Genomic DNA, 12,941 nt, shown 5'->3' on the forward strand with positions numbered 1-12,941 from the left:
TGCACAGAAGCGGGGAAAACCATCGCTAGCGCTGACGAAGGAGAAGACGCTACACTAAACTACGTATTGCCACAGATGATTTACAAAAGAACTTTTCATCAACAACAATCATCTTAGCAAACTGGCTTTGGGGTGTGCGAACGCGACACGCTTGCGCTGGAAAATCCCCATTCGTCTTTGACTTTGGCCTCCATTCCCAGCACGGAACTATGCCAAGCATGCTTCTGATACTCGCGAGCATGCGGAAGAGACCATGAACTAGTCTTCAGCAGTTCATTGACTTCTGTTGTCATTCCAGAAGTCTTGTCTTCTGCCATCATTGTGGTTGGGTGTTCGCTGCTTTGTGAGAAAAGCACAGTGGCTTTTGGGGAGGGGTAGTCATACTTTCCTTGGCCTACAATGCCATGACTAAGACCCGGGCTTGTTTGATTTCGGTCTTGATGCCCAGAGGAGGGGGCAGTCTCTGTGCGTGGTTCGGAGCCTTGCTGTGTCATTTTGTTGATCAAAGGCGAGGCTTTCTTAGTCTGCGAGTGGATTTCTACTGGTAGGAGAGGTATGAAGTTCGTTTTTGGTGTTTGATGCGACATGATATCTGATATGGAAGGGTCTTTATGTTAGGAGGGTGTCTCGCTTGCTTTATATCTCATTTGGTTCGAGTAAGATATGTTGGGGCTGCAACATGTGTCAGATCATCTCGTGATTATCACGTTTCTTTGCATTATCGTGTAGTACAGAAGTGAATGAATGAGGGGTATCAGCTATATGAGTGGTTGTCGTATGACTTTTACGTCTCCAATTGACTTCGTACCGTGTTCATCCCTTCCAGCCGATTGGTAAAACTAACTGGAAGGGCACGATCGGCTGCGCTAGTGTTCGATCGGGAAAGCGTATCCCCGCACGAATCTGGCCAGCATTTTCAGCTTCCCTTCTGCATCGTTATTTGATCCATGCATGTTGCGTCTTATCAGATCGTTTAGTTCATGCAAGATGGCGCAAGCGCCGTTGAAGCCCTTGATTGCCGTCGTAGGTGCGACTGGCACAGGCAAATCAGATGTAATGAAAATAACTTGAGTCATGCTGAGCGAGAACTGATCACAGTAGACAGCTAGCAGTAGAGATTGCGCGGAAGTTCGATGGCGAGATCATCAATGGCGATGCAATGCAATTGTATCGGGGTTTGCCGATTATCACCAACAAGATTACTCCAGAAGAAGCGAAAGGCGTGCCCCATCACCTCCTAGGATCAATCGGTCTGGAAGAAGAGACATGGACCGTAGGAAAGTTTGTCGGCGAGGCTATCAAGATAGTATGAATCAAGCCTGCATAAAGGGCGTGCCACTGACCAGATCAGATTGAAGAGATCCGAAGCCGTGGCAGGTTACCTGTTCTGGTCGGCGGAACCCACTATTACACGCAATCGCTTTTGTTTCAAGATGCGCTTGCTGATGAGCCCGCATTGAATTTGAAAGAAAATAGTGAAAAGCTACCAATATTGGAAGAGCCCACTGAAGTCCTTCTTCATAAGTTGAAAGAAGTTGATCCTATTATGGCAGAGCGTTGGCACCCAAACGAACGGCGTAAGATCCAACGCTCACTCGAGATATACCTAAGGACAGGACGGCCAGCATCTGAGTTATACAATGAGCAACGACTCAAACGCCAATCTTCCCCATCTTCACCGGATACTCCACAGTCTACTAGTAACCAAAGCCTTCGCTTTGAGACTTTGGTATTTTGGGTACATGCTGATAAAGAGGTTCTACATCGTCGTCTTGATGGGCGTGTCGATAAGATGTTGAACAAAGGCCTACTCTCAGAAGTTCAGGAGCTAAGCAATTTTGGTCAGCAGTATGAGGCTAAGACCGGTATTCGCGTAGATCAAACTCGTGGTATCTGGGTATCAATAGGCTACAAGGAGTTTTTGGAATATCAGCATGCGTTGGAAAACCAAGCAATGCCACCACAGGAGCTCGAGAAACTAAAAGTAGCCGCCATCGAGAAGACGCAAGCAGCCACACGCCAGTATGCCAATCGTCAGATCAAATGGATCCGCATCAAGTTGCTCAACGCACTGCTCTGCTCGGGACAGAAGAGTAATACCTTCTTAGTTGATGGGTCCGACATCTTGAAGTGGGATACTGATGTCGCGCAGCCTGCAACCACCATCACTAAGCAGTTTCTTGCGGGTGAGGTTCTTCCGGCGCCATCATCACTTTCGCCTACTGCAGCAGATATGCTTACACCAAAACGGGAATACGATCTCGGCCAAAGACCGGATCTTTGGCAAAAGAAAATTTGCGAGACGTGCGGAACAGTGGCTGTTACCGAGAACGACTGGACTTTGCATCTTAAAAGCCGTGCGCACCGTCGAGCAGTGGGAGCAAAGAAGAAGCAGGAGAACACACAGGGTGGGTCAAAGAAAGCTATAAAAGTTGCCCAGGCCGATGTGGTTGATGTTCTAGAGAGCTACCTGGAGAGCTCTCCGGACGAGAAGAACTTAGAGTGAAATTAAGCTGCTGAAAGATCACGGTGGCGCAATGCACTCACAAGCCCAGAATGCGCCCGTTGCCCCTTTCATACTCAGCATCAAATCACACAAATAGTTTTCAAGCTGAGAAATAAGGGCAGATGAGAACCCAGGAGCTTCAATAGGCCTTTTGGGGGGTTGAGGTGGGATTGCCCAATCGGGAATTGAATAACGCTCAAGGCAAAAGAAACAGGCTTAGCCTTCTTGACACAGGCGTATTTACGCAAGCTGATATGTCGACAGCCTTCCCGCATAAGAGCTGGTTTCAACCCAATAACTTTCAGGTGGTTCGGCACTGCGTTCATCACAGTCGTGTGATCTTGACTCCAACTTTGCTCCTCTAGTTCGTCCTAATCCCAACTCACCCTTGCCATGTCGCCCTTCCGGTATTCCAAAGTGAGCAGCGAAAGCTCCCAAGACAGTTCTCTCGAGCATCAACGCGTACCTCCTCGGCGAAACAGGTGCTGTTCAATCTTTGAAAAGTTGGAATTTCTCCGCTGGCCCGTCACATTCTTCTTGCTATTCATCATACTGCTATGCGAACTCTCTATGCTTCACAATCGACCAAAGGCAGTACCAGTAGGAACAGATTTCAACAGCATTGTTCCCGTTTGTAAGCAGGCTGTTCAGCTCCCAATACAAAGTTTTTAATGAATCTCTAGTTTCAACCGAAAAGAAGATTTTCCGTAGCGACAAGGGATTCAGATCCGACCACAGGACAATGGAATCTGTCAACAAAACAAAACAACAGTGGGCTGAACTCCTCCCCCGTAAGTTAATCCACTTTCCCACAGAAACAATCCTCCTTTCTGACCATACTAGTCGGCGCCGGCTTCATGGAAGTCCCGGACTACAACTCGTACACCCTCCCCCCTCCCATGCACTTCCCCGAAGCTCCGGGGAAAGAAGTCTTCTCCCTCGCCGTCTTCCACGAGCTGCACTGTCTCATGCACATCGCCGCCTCCATGGATGACCTCGTCATGCAAATCCGCAGAAAAGATTTCAAGCTCGATGAAAGTTTCCTATTGCATAACGACCACTGCTTCGATTATATACGGAATGCTATCATGTGCTTTGGAGATACGACGCTGGAGGGACAGACCAGGACGCCCGGACTCGAGCATGTGCCGGGTACGGATGGTACAGGGGCGATTCATGTTTGTCGGAATTTTGATGAGGTTTCGGCGTATGCGGAACAAAAGAGGTTGAATGAAGGGAGGGAGCATCTTTGAGATCTGGAGCGTTGTGTTGTATATGTCTTGTTGTTGATAGTGTAGGGTGTAAGGGATATCGTGGCAATGCTTTCGTTTCGCTTGAGTAAATAGTAGTACGTACATACAATATGTTCTTTTGAAGCATGAAAAGTCCAGACCTGAGACCACCATATAGCCACTATTTGAAGAAGCTATATAGAAAGGTTCTTCCGAAATGACGAGCACCTCACCATCCACTCTCGCGCGCAAGAATGTCCCAGCCAACAAGCCGCCAGACTTCCTCCTTATACCATGTCTCCACATCTTCGTCCTCCACCTTGGCCACATTCTGTAACGAACCTAGACGCATTTGAGGCATCGGCTTCGTGAGAACGTCCAAAAAGTCATCATCAGTACTGTGTCCATACATACACGTAACAAGCGTGCGCTGTAGTCGATCCTTAGCAAGAGGACTCAGGCGGGCCCTCGAGGTAGTGGCGATATTTTTGATATTCATTGTACGGGCAGCTCTATTTGGACTCTGCTGCACTCTAAGGCTCTGTAAGTTCATGTGGTTTGGGGCCAGACCCATTGCTCGCTCAAGGATCAGAATGAGTGCTTTGGCCTCCAAACGCATGGCGAGTGCATCGCTTTCTCGCTTGGAGGCCTCAGCTGCATCTTTTGCTCTAGGTATCGGTAGGATGTTCGTTTCGATATAAGAAGAGCGGTGCTGACCAAAGGTCGAGTAATAAAGTCTCCTGCCGACGCGTTCGAAAAGAACGAAGATGAAGCCCTCGAAGATTCGTTGATGAACATCATCATTCTTTTCGAGAAGACCCAGAAAGCTAATCAGGAGATGTGCGACTGCCCTGGCTGGGGTAGACTCTCTGCCGATATTTACATATGTCTTTGTTTTAATTTTCTTCTGGGCAGGTGGCTGCGAGAGAAAACTTTGTGCTGTGAGCCGGGCAGATATCTCAATAGCTCTGAGTCCCACCTTGAACATGTCTGCCAGCTCACAAATAACTAAGCCTGCAAGTCTTTTGTCGGAGTTTAACTTTGTGAGTTTGTCTAACCCGACTAGTGTAGACATGAAAGTTCTGGCGCACACCGAGAGTGCATTAGCAAAGTCCGATTTGTCTTTCTCCAGGGAAATCGATCCACCAGAGATCTTGTGTCCTTGTCGAGCTAGAGATTCATAGTTCTGAGCAACGAACAATATGACCTTCCCCATGGTTGAAGCACTAGTGGTCAAGTTGGAACAGAGTGTGTGAGCATCAGGATCGCTGGCTCTACATAATGAATGAATGTTGAACAGCGATCTCATGAGCATGTTGCCGTCATTTCCAAGAGCCTCCAGGAAATCCAAATCCTGATCGAAAATTTCTTGTGCGGCAGAGACCGTATGCTGAGCCTGCTTTTGTGACTGCCTTGGTCGCTTTAAGTTTTTCGTTGGTGATGGCGACTGAATGTTGGGATTCGCTTCGTGGTCTGAATTTGTGCTCAATTGGTTCGATAGCAATTGATTCGATTTCTCAAGCTTGATGTTGACATTGCGAAGCCGGTCGCATTCGTCTTCTGCTTCTTTGCATCGTTCCTTCCAGTAGGCAACTTGATCAACATAACACACCGGGTTCGCTCTTTCTCTTGGGTCTCGGCCAAGCCTGATTTGGGATCGTAGTTGGAGAATGTGTTCTTGCCTTGTCAGTTGATTTGCGTTGCATTCTAGTGACATCTACCAACCTCGTAATGGCACTCCGGTGGGTTTACATCTGATGATGGCAATAGCAAGGGCTATTTGTTGCTGAGATGGCAGAGAGTTTGAAATATTTTCAATGGCAACCGGGTCCATTACTGTGCCTTGTATCGAAGCTATGATACAAACGCGATCTGGGATAGAGAAGATTACGATATGGTGATGTAGAGGAAAGATGATGGTAAAGGCGATTATCCAGTTGCAGAGGGCATCTCACGACACGTGGAAAAAGAAGATGGCGGGCGGTAGGCGACGCTTATATGGTGGGGGAGTGAGAGACATTGGCACACTGAAAATGGAAGGAGCGACCTCCATGTGCTCAACCTTCGGACCCATACGCCCTTCGTGGATTTCACTCTTCTGACCATAACACATGCGTCTCACTTGAAGTGTAATAGTACAGTGCGTCAAGGTACTATATAATGTACATAAATCTACATCGTGCACGCGTTGTTCCGGCTTGGCTCTTACTAGTCGCTCATCGCATGCGTTCTGTCCTTCTCTTGTATGGAAGAGGCTCGACCTTCTTCCTCTTGAATTCGACATTGATCTGACTCTTCATTCCAGCTCGCTCCATGACACCTGCCATGCTGTCGTCCCACTTGGTTCTGAAAAGCGTAGCCGTGATGGGGTGGAGCTTATTCGAGTCGGTGAAACTGCGCAGGTTGAATCCTATGCGCTTGACGTTGCTGAACTTGGTAACATCAAGCGCCTGACCAGCATTCTGCTCAAAGACAAAGATTCCCAGACGATGGTATGGCGCACCCTTGTGAGCCCAGGGCGCAATCCAGGGCAGCGCAATCTTCTTTGCGCTAGGATCCTCGACCTTTTGGTCTTCTTGGGCGATGCGTTGAAGAGGTATAGATGTGTTGTTGGGGGAAAGGGGTATGTTGGAGGCAATCAAGTGGCATCGGTAGGTGAAGCTGTCAGTCTCTGGGACAGGCACATCCGCATCTACTACCACAACTGTGACGAGTTTCTCACCCGGGGTGAACATCTGAACGTTGAGTCGAGGCATCTTCTCACTAATGGCAGAGTCGACAAAATCGCCTGGTGCAACCGACTTTCTACCGAAGCCGAGGTCGATATCTGCTGCAAGGTCCAAGGAGGGAAGAATATCTGGAATAATGGCCAACTGTGTGACACGCTGTTCAAGAACGAGGCGCTTGTACTGCCGCCATTTCTTATCGGCGAGGTATCGATATATGGGCTTGTTCATGTCACCTTCACATTGGTCAGTCAAGCCCAGAAAACCAGACATATAACCTACCCTGTCCGTCCTCAAACTTTCGCTTGACCACTGGGTCGTTGATATCGGCCAGAATGATCAATTCATTCAAATGTTTCCGCATACTCCGCAACCTATGCTCCTTGGCTGCGGGCCCACCGCTGACACTGGGGTCCTGATCCATCAAGTTCTTAATTCGCAGCTGCTGCGTCTCAATCTTTTTAATTTTTTCTTGCCTGTCCTCCAACAAGAACTTGCGAGCCTCCTGGAAGCATTGGTAAGGCAATTGTTCAAAGGGAATCTCTGTCGCCTTCTGTATCGCAGAACGGCGAAGAGCAGCACGACGACGGCGAGATCCCACTGGCTGTACATGCTCTCTCCGTAGCAGGCGGCGCTCTTGTTTCTTGTTCTCTACCATCTGAGGGTCCAATATTCCCCATTTTTGCATGAACTCGGGTACTGCTTGGGGAGATGCATTCTGGGCAGCACCTTCGGGGGGGTTTGAGGGCGGGGGAGGCCGAGTCGCATTCGCAGATTGCGTCTGCACCTCTTCATGGGCCACGGCGGAGGTTGAGAGCAGACGGCGCGCGCCAATGGCGCCAGGCAGCTGTCGCACGCATCTCAGACATGCGCTGAACTGGCGTACAGACGGCGTGGAGGCCATGGCGGGTGATGGCTTGGTGTCGATGAGCCGAGTGATGGTGGTGCTAGAAAATGTGGTGATGGATGACGGTCCGTGCTCCGAAACCTCCGCCCTCAACTCCGCGACTTCAACCTTGGGGCTTTTTTTTGATACCCGACCCGGCATGGCTTCCTCGAGGTTATCCGCGCCGATGCGGGGCGTCACACTGCAATTGAGTAGACTTTCAATACGGCAGAATGCTTTGTGCACTCGTTGCGCCGTGAGTAGTCTCATATTTGTGGCATGCGACCTGCTAACGCCTCACAGAAATCTCTATGCACACCCTCTGCCCGCTCCATAACTACGTCTGCGCCAGTCAATGCCACGATATCAACAATCAGACAATCAGGCGCCGACTATGTCCCCGTCAAACCATTTGAGGAGCAGACCATCTTGGCGACTATCCACCAATTCCCCTCACTGGAGCCGCTACGATTCGAACAATATCCTGCAAATCACCTCTACCTGCCTACCCGACGAGACATACTACATCGTGCTGTCATCTATGAGGGTGACATGACCCGATTGGGAACTGCCTCTACGAAAACCAGACATGAGATCCGCGGTTCAGCAAGAAAGGTTCGGCCACAAAAGGGTACAGGTCGCGCTCGTCTAGGAGACAAGAAGTCGCCAATGTTGAGAGGAGGTGGAGTCGCATTCGGTCCCAAGCCCCGCGATTTTTCGTCAGACCTGCCAAAGAAGGTATACGACCTTGCATGGCGGACAGCACTGTCATATCGCTTTAGAAAGGGCGAACTCATCATCGTTGACAATGCCATGGAGATTGAAAGTCCCTCGACAAGATTACTGAGCGATATCTTCAAGCACCACGAGAAGCTGCGGGGTAAAGGCCGTAGCTTGATGGTGACTTTGGAGGAGCGACCGTTGTTGGAACAAGCGCTCGTTGAAATGGACCGCGGCGAGCAAACTCTCACATGGGAGGAAGTTGACGTCAAGAACCTGCTGGAGCTCTCTCGCGTTATCATTGAGCGCGACGCTTTGCACAACATTCTTCTTTCCCACGAAGAAGACCTCACTCACAAGGCTCTCCAGCCATGGCACAAGAGCCTCATCCGATCATCACCCCCTTCAGAACTCGAATCCGTCATCGGCTGGGAAGAATTCCGCAACCTCTCCCTCGCTGACCCCAAAGAAAAAGAGGCAATCCGCGCCGAAGCATACGAAGACACAGCAACAAGACGTTACGCTGAAGCCGAAATCCTCCCCTCGGGCCCCAAGCGCACAGAACTCACCATCTCAGCCTACAACCTCCTCGCCGAAGCCAAGGAAATTCAGTTCGCAGAGAAGACCGGTCAATCGTTTACTGACTACCTCGACCACGGCGAGCCCGACCGCTTCCCCCGCATCCAAACCCTGAACTACCAAATCAACATCAAGGACGACATTGTCAACACCGCTGCTGAGACATCTCGCCAAAAAGCAGAGGAACTCATGATCGAAATGCGCCAGCTTGAAGTAGAGAAACTAGAAGTCCAGTATGAAGCTGCACTACTTGCCGCACAGGTCCACGAGCACCGCGTCGAGGCTCTTCGTCTTGGCGGCGAGCTGGAAAAGGCAGAAGAGCTACTGGAAGCAGCTAGCATCGAGAGGACGCATGTTGATGATGTCGAAGTGGCTTTGTTGGAAGCGCAACTCGAGGTTGCAAAGCAGAAGTCTGTTGTCGCGAATCTGAACGGTAAATTCGCGGCAAAGCAAAAGGCGCAAGAGGAGATTCGGGCGTGTGATGAGGCACTTGCGGCAAAGAGGGCTGAGATCGAGGCTGAGAGTGCAGAGAATGTTGAAGATGTGGATGCAGTTGAGACAGGGAAGGAAGAAAAGAGGATATAGGCTTCTTTTCAGAAGTGTATGTGTTATTGTACAATTGTATCTATAGATGCTCATGAGTCGTGGCATGATCATTTACATACCATGCTAGATGGCAGGTGGTGGTGTTACATGTTGCATGTACCAATGCCTCTTTTCTACTCTAACACTGGCCGTGACTCAGCGTTTAGCTTCGAGAAGCACAGCCGATGCTTGCTATCAAGTTCGGTGACCCAGAAACCTCACGCTTCGTCATCCTCCGCCTTCTCTTCCGCCTTTTTCTCCACCTTTCTTCCTTCAAAGACAACCGTCATTACCCCTCCAACCTGTCCCTCGCTTTTGCCCTCTCTAGCCCCCTTGCACTCTCCAACAGCGTCCCTAACAGCCTTGATAACCGCATCCGCCTCTTCAGGCGTCGCCTTCCTCCCCTTCTTCTTCGGCCCCATCAAAACCTCAACCTTCCTCCCCTCCTTGAGAAACCTCTTCAGAGACTCCAATCGGTGTTTCAAATCACCGGGTGCAATAGCCCAATTGAGTTCGAGAGACTTTGAAATAGGACCAGCGCCCTGACCTTTTGCCTGGCGGCGCAGCGTCTCAAGTTTGCGTTCATGTTGAGCGCGAAGATCTATTTTGGAAATGACTCTGCAGGTAGGCAGATTCTCGGGATCGAGCTCTCCGTATTCATCGACCTTTCCTGGTGTCATTTGTACTAGGTGGTGCGTGACTTTGTCGTAGCTGGTCAGTGCCTCCTCAGTCGGAACGTCGTTGTGGAATGTGCCATTTTCGTCAACGAGGTTTATGCGCTCGGCTTCGATGGCATTGTCGATGATGTAGTAGTCTGATATTGCATGGCGACGGGTGTCTTTGGTGTACTTTTTTGTGCGGATTGAGGTCCGCGAGGTGAGGCTGGGTGTTGAGGAGGCGAGAGATGTAGGTCCTGATACTAAAGGCGCAAATGCTGGAGCGTACAACAGTGGGATAGAAGTTGTGGTGCGCAGAGATGGGGCGATGAAGACGCGGTACAGAGCACGCGAGGTCCCAGAGATGTGTGTGGGCGGCATTTCGGATGCAGTTTTGAAGACAGATGCAGCAACAAACAAGAAAGAAAAAGAAAAGTTGCCAATTATGGTGTGAGAATGATCGTAGAAGCTTCAATGTTTTCCGATTGGCGCTAGTACCGGTAGAGATCGAATCGGAGCAGCGACGACCTCCGAGAAGGCCGCATCCCCCGCCAACTCACACCTCCGCGACTATCTCCAGCCCACCCCATGTAGCCAACCACCATGGTAACGACCGGCCTAGCACACTGTTACTTTCGCTACAACCAACTTGGCCTGCCGCCATGAGTAATCCGCTCGAGGACTATCTAGCTGCGCTGGACGCGCGTGATGCCAGGGAGAAGGCACACGAGGTCTACGTCAACGCCTGTAAGAGGCCTTTCGCCTACACTGCGCTGCGCTGAAGCATCGAGTGAGGCTCATAATATGCAGATACGAAGCTCGCCGATGGCACAGCAATTCTGGCGCCCTCAGCAGTCCCCGCCGAAGAACCCTTATCTGCCAGCGCTTCTCTCAAGGCTCTGACGCATAGAGGCAAAGGAAAAGGCAAAAGCTCCGCTACAACAGATGCCGCACCATCTTCTACAGTTGCGCAACTCCGCGCCGAACTTGCGGCCACTCAGCGTACCCGCGGTGACCTCGAAGCACGGCTCAGTGCTACCTCTGCTGAACTCTCTGCCCTCAAAACCACAGAGACAGAACAGAGACGGCGTATAGAACATCTGGAAAAGACACGCATGGCATTGGAAAGGCGAGCCAGGGATACTGCTGAAGAACTTAAGGGCAAAGGAAGACTTGTGGAGGATGTGCACGACGAAATGGTGGCGCTCAACTTGCAGCTGAATATGGCAGAGCAGGAGAAGGAGAAGCTGCGCAAGGAGAATGACGAATTGACCAAAAGGTGGGTTAAGAAAATGGAGGAAGAAGCTAAGAAGATGAACGAGCGGTCCGGGTGGGGGGATCAGTCGCGGAGGATCAAGTAGACAATCGCAAGATGAGAGTGGATTTCTAGAGTATAGTGTTTGAGTAGGTCAGACTCGACGTTGAATCGGATTTACATTAAAAAATGACGAAATCCAACTGTGTAGAATTTCGAATTACTTTTGGGTCTTGCTTCTTGACACTGAATATGACATACATACATACACTGACATATGCTGGTGCCTGGTCATGTCTTGGCGTTCCCGAGCTCCCCGCAATCCCATTCCTCTACTATAGTTCCCCACCTCCAACCACCAGCAAACCAAACAACACGTCTCTGCGGTACCACTCCTGGAATCACTGCACAATGGGTACCGCACTCAAGACCTGGGGTGAGTAAGCGTGCTTCTTCAAGTGCACAGCGTCATGTGCGCCCCGCATGCCCCGCCACTCGACCATGTCACTAATATACATCTCCCAGAGCTCGAGAACTCGGTAAAGCTCGTGGATCCCAGCAAGGATGCACTATATAACTACTCTCCTGCTGCCCAGAAAGCAATCAACGAGGCGCACCCATGGCGAACCGACCCCAACTACTTTACTTCGGTTCGTATCTCTGCTATCGCCCTCCTCAAGATGGTCATGCATGCGCGTTCAGGTGGCTCCCTTGAGGTCATGGGCTTGATGCTGGGCAAGATTGAAGCACACACTTTTGTCGTTACAGACGCCTTTCGGCTACCTGTCGAGGGAACAGAGACACGAGTCAATGCGCAGGATGAGGCAAACGAGTACATGGTCGAGTTCTTGCAGCGAGCACGCGAACAAGGGCAAATGGAGAATGCAGTGGGCTGGTATCACTCGCATCCTGGTTATGGATGTTGGCTATCTGGTATCGATGTCAACACGCAGAAAACGCAGCAGCAATTCCAAGATCCCTTCTGTGCCATCGTCATCGACCCCGACCGAACCATCTCTGCAGGCAAGGTTGAGATCGGGGCCTTCCGCACATATTCGACCGAATACGTTGAGAATCAGCAAAAGACTGGTGGTTCAAAGGTGTCAGGGGGTACAGACAGCGACGGCTTTGAGACGATTCCGCTGGGCAAGATCGAGGATTTTGGCGCTCACGCCAGCCACTACTACTCTCTCGAAGTCTCACACTACAAGTCTTCCCTCGACGCCAAACTTCTCGAGGCACTTTGGAACAAGTACTGGGTGCAGACGCTTTCGTCGTCGCCTCTTATTTCAAACCGCGAATACGGCACCAAGCAAATCTCCGACCTGGCACGCAAAATGCAGCAAGAGTCACATAGCAGCTCACGATTCAAGGGCGGTCAGGGTTACTCGAGTAGCCTCGATGTCAAGAATCAACTGACCAAACTTGGCGCGGTGGGATCGAAGATTGCGCGCGAAGAGGATATGGGCCTGCTGGCGGCACAGGTCAAGGACAAAGTATTCAGCTTGCCGAGTGAAGGCGAGGTCAAGAGCCCAGACGTTGTTGAAATGGAGACTTCGTGATGTTGCAGGTCGAAGAGGTATGCGAACATGTGCAATGATTGGACAGCATGGCAAGGCGTTTATGGCGTAGCAAAGGGGATTATTCGGATCGAATTATAGAATTACAGAGGGTAGTGTATTAAATTCAATACAAACCTGTCATGTCTTGATGAACACGAAATCCGCTCCTCACTGGTATCATACAATTCGGCGAAGCAGACATAATTCATCTGCATCACAACCCCATCTTTTTTT

The 12,941-nt window shown here is 50.3% G+C and overlaps 7 protein-coding genes across 7 annotated transcripts; 4 read left to right on the forward strand and 3 right to left on the reverse strand.

Moving 5' to 3' along the window:
* Positions 1 to 987: 987 nt before the first annotated feature.
* PSV08DRAFT_364038 (IPP transferase-domain-containing protein) lies at positions 988 to 2,564 on the forward strand (the record flags this gene model as incomplete). The annotated part of the gene is made up of 3 exons (XM_014227499.1): positions 988 to 1,053; positions 1,106 to 1,306; positions 1,352 to 2,564. 3 exons carry the CDS (start codon positions 988 to 990, stop codon positions 2,504 to 2,506), a joined length of 1,422 nt encoding a protein of 473 aa, XP_014082974.1. The 3' UTR covers positions 2,507 to 2,564.
* A 230-nt stretch (positions 2,565 to 2,794) lies between these two features.
* Positions 2,795 to 3,896, forward strand: PSV08DRAFT_411127 (uncharacterized protein). Its single transcript, XM_014227498.1, has 3 exons — positions 2,795 to 3,140; positions 3,190 to 3,297; positions 3,350 to 3,896. The coding sequence occupies exons 1-3, from the start codon at positions 2,900 to 2,902 to the stop codon at positions 3,757 to 3,759; spliced, it is 759 nt and encodes a 252-aa protein (XP_014082973.1). The 5' UTR covers positions 2,795 to 2,899; the 3' UTR covers positions 3,760 to 3,896.
* A 71-nt stretch (positions 3,897 to 3,967) lies between these two features.
* On the reverse strand, positions 3,968 to 5,572 carry PSV08DRAFT_227191 (uncharacterized protein; the record flags this gene model as incomplete). The annotated part of the gene is made up of 2 exons (XM_014227497.1): positions 3,968 to 5,415; positions 5,464 to 5,572. 2 exons carry the CDS (start codon positions 5,570 to 5,572, stop codon positions 3,968 to 3,970), a joined length of 1,557 nt encoding a protein of 518 aa, XP_014082972.1.
* Positions 5,573 to 5,839: 267 nt separating this feature from the next.
* On the reverse strand, positions 5,840 to 7,392 carry PSV08DRAFT_364041 (mitochondrial 54S ribosomal protein mL38). The gene is made up of 2 exons (XM_014227496.1): positions 6,747 to 7,392; positions 5,840 to 6,700 (listed from the first exon to the last, which is right to left on the reverse strand). The coding sequence occupies exons 1-2, from the start codon at positions 7,366 to 7,368 to the stop codon at positions 5,955 to 5,957; spliced, it is 1,368 nt and encodes a 455-aa protein (XP_014082971.1). The 5' UTR covers positions 7,369 to 7,392; the 3' UTR covers positions 5,840 to 5,954.
* A 112-nt stretch (positions 7,393 to 7,504) lies between these two features.
* PSV08DRAFT_7333 (mitochondrial 54S ribosomal uL4m domain-containing protein) lies at positions 7,505 to 9,343 on the forward strand. The gene is made up of 2 exons (XM_014227495.2): positions 7,505 to 7,606; positions 7,654 to 9,343. The coding sequence occupies exons 1-2, from the start codon at positions 7,511 to 7,513 to the stop codon at positions 9,232 to 9,234; spliced, it is 1,677 nt and encodes a 558-aa protein (XP_014082970.1). The 5' UTR covers positions 7,505 to 7,510; the 3' UTR covers positions 9,235 to 9,343.
* On the reverse strand, positions 9,344 to 10,315 carry PSV08DRAFT_7334 (uncharacterized protein). Its single transcript, XM_014227494.2, has one exon. It carries the CDS (start codon positions 10,269 to 10,271, stop codon positions 9,453 to 9,455), a length of 819 nt encoding a protein of 272 aa, XP_014082969.1. The 5' UTR covers positions 10,272 to 10,315; the 3' UTR covers positions 9,344 to 9,452.
* Positions 10,316 to 10,448: 133 nt separating this feature from the next.
* Positions 10,449 to 12,931, forward strand: PSV08DRAFT_206471 (cop9 signalosome complex subunit 5). Its single transcript, XM_014227492.2, has 4 exons — positions 10,449 to 10,637; positions 10,701 to 11,247; positions 11,508 to 11,581; positions 11,671 to 12,931. Exons 1-4 carry the CDS (start codon positions 10,553 to 10,555, stop codon positions 12,705 to 12,707), a joined length of 1,743 nt encoding a protein of 580 aa, XP_014082967.2. The 5' UTR covers positions 10,449 to 10,552; the 3' UTR covers positions 12,708 to 12,931.
* Positions 12,932 to 12,941: the final 10 nt, after the last annotated feature.

This window comes from Bipolaris maydis (genome assembly GCF_028858645.1).
Source record: "Bipolaris maydis strain C4 unplaced genomic scaffold PSV08scaffold_10, whole genome shotgun sequence".
Taxonomy (NCBI): Eukaryota; Fungi; Ascomycota; class Dothideomycetes; order Pleosporales; family Pleosporaceae; genus Bipolaris; species Bipolaris maydis.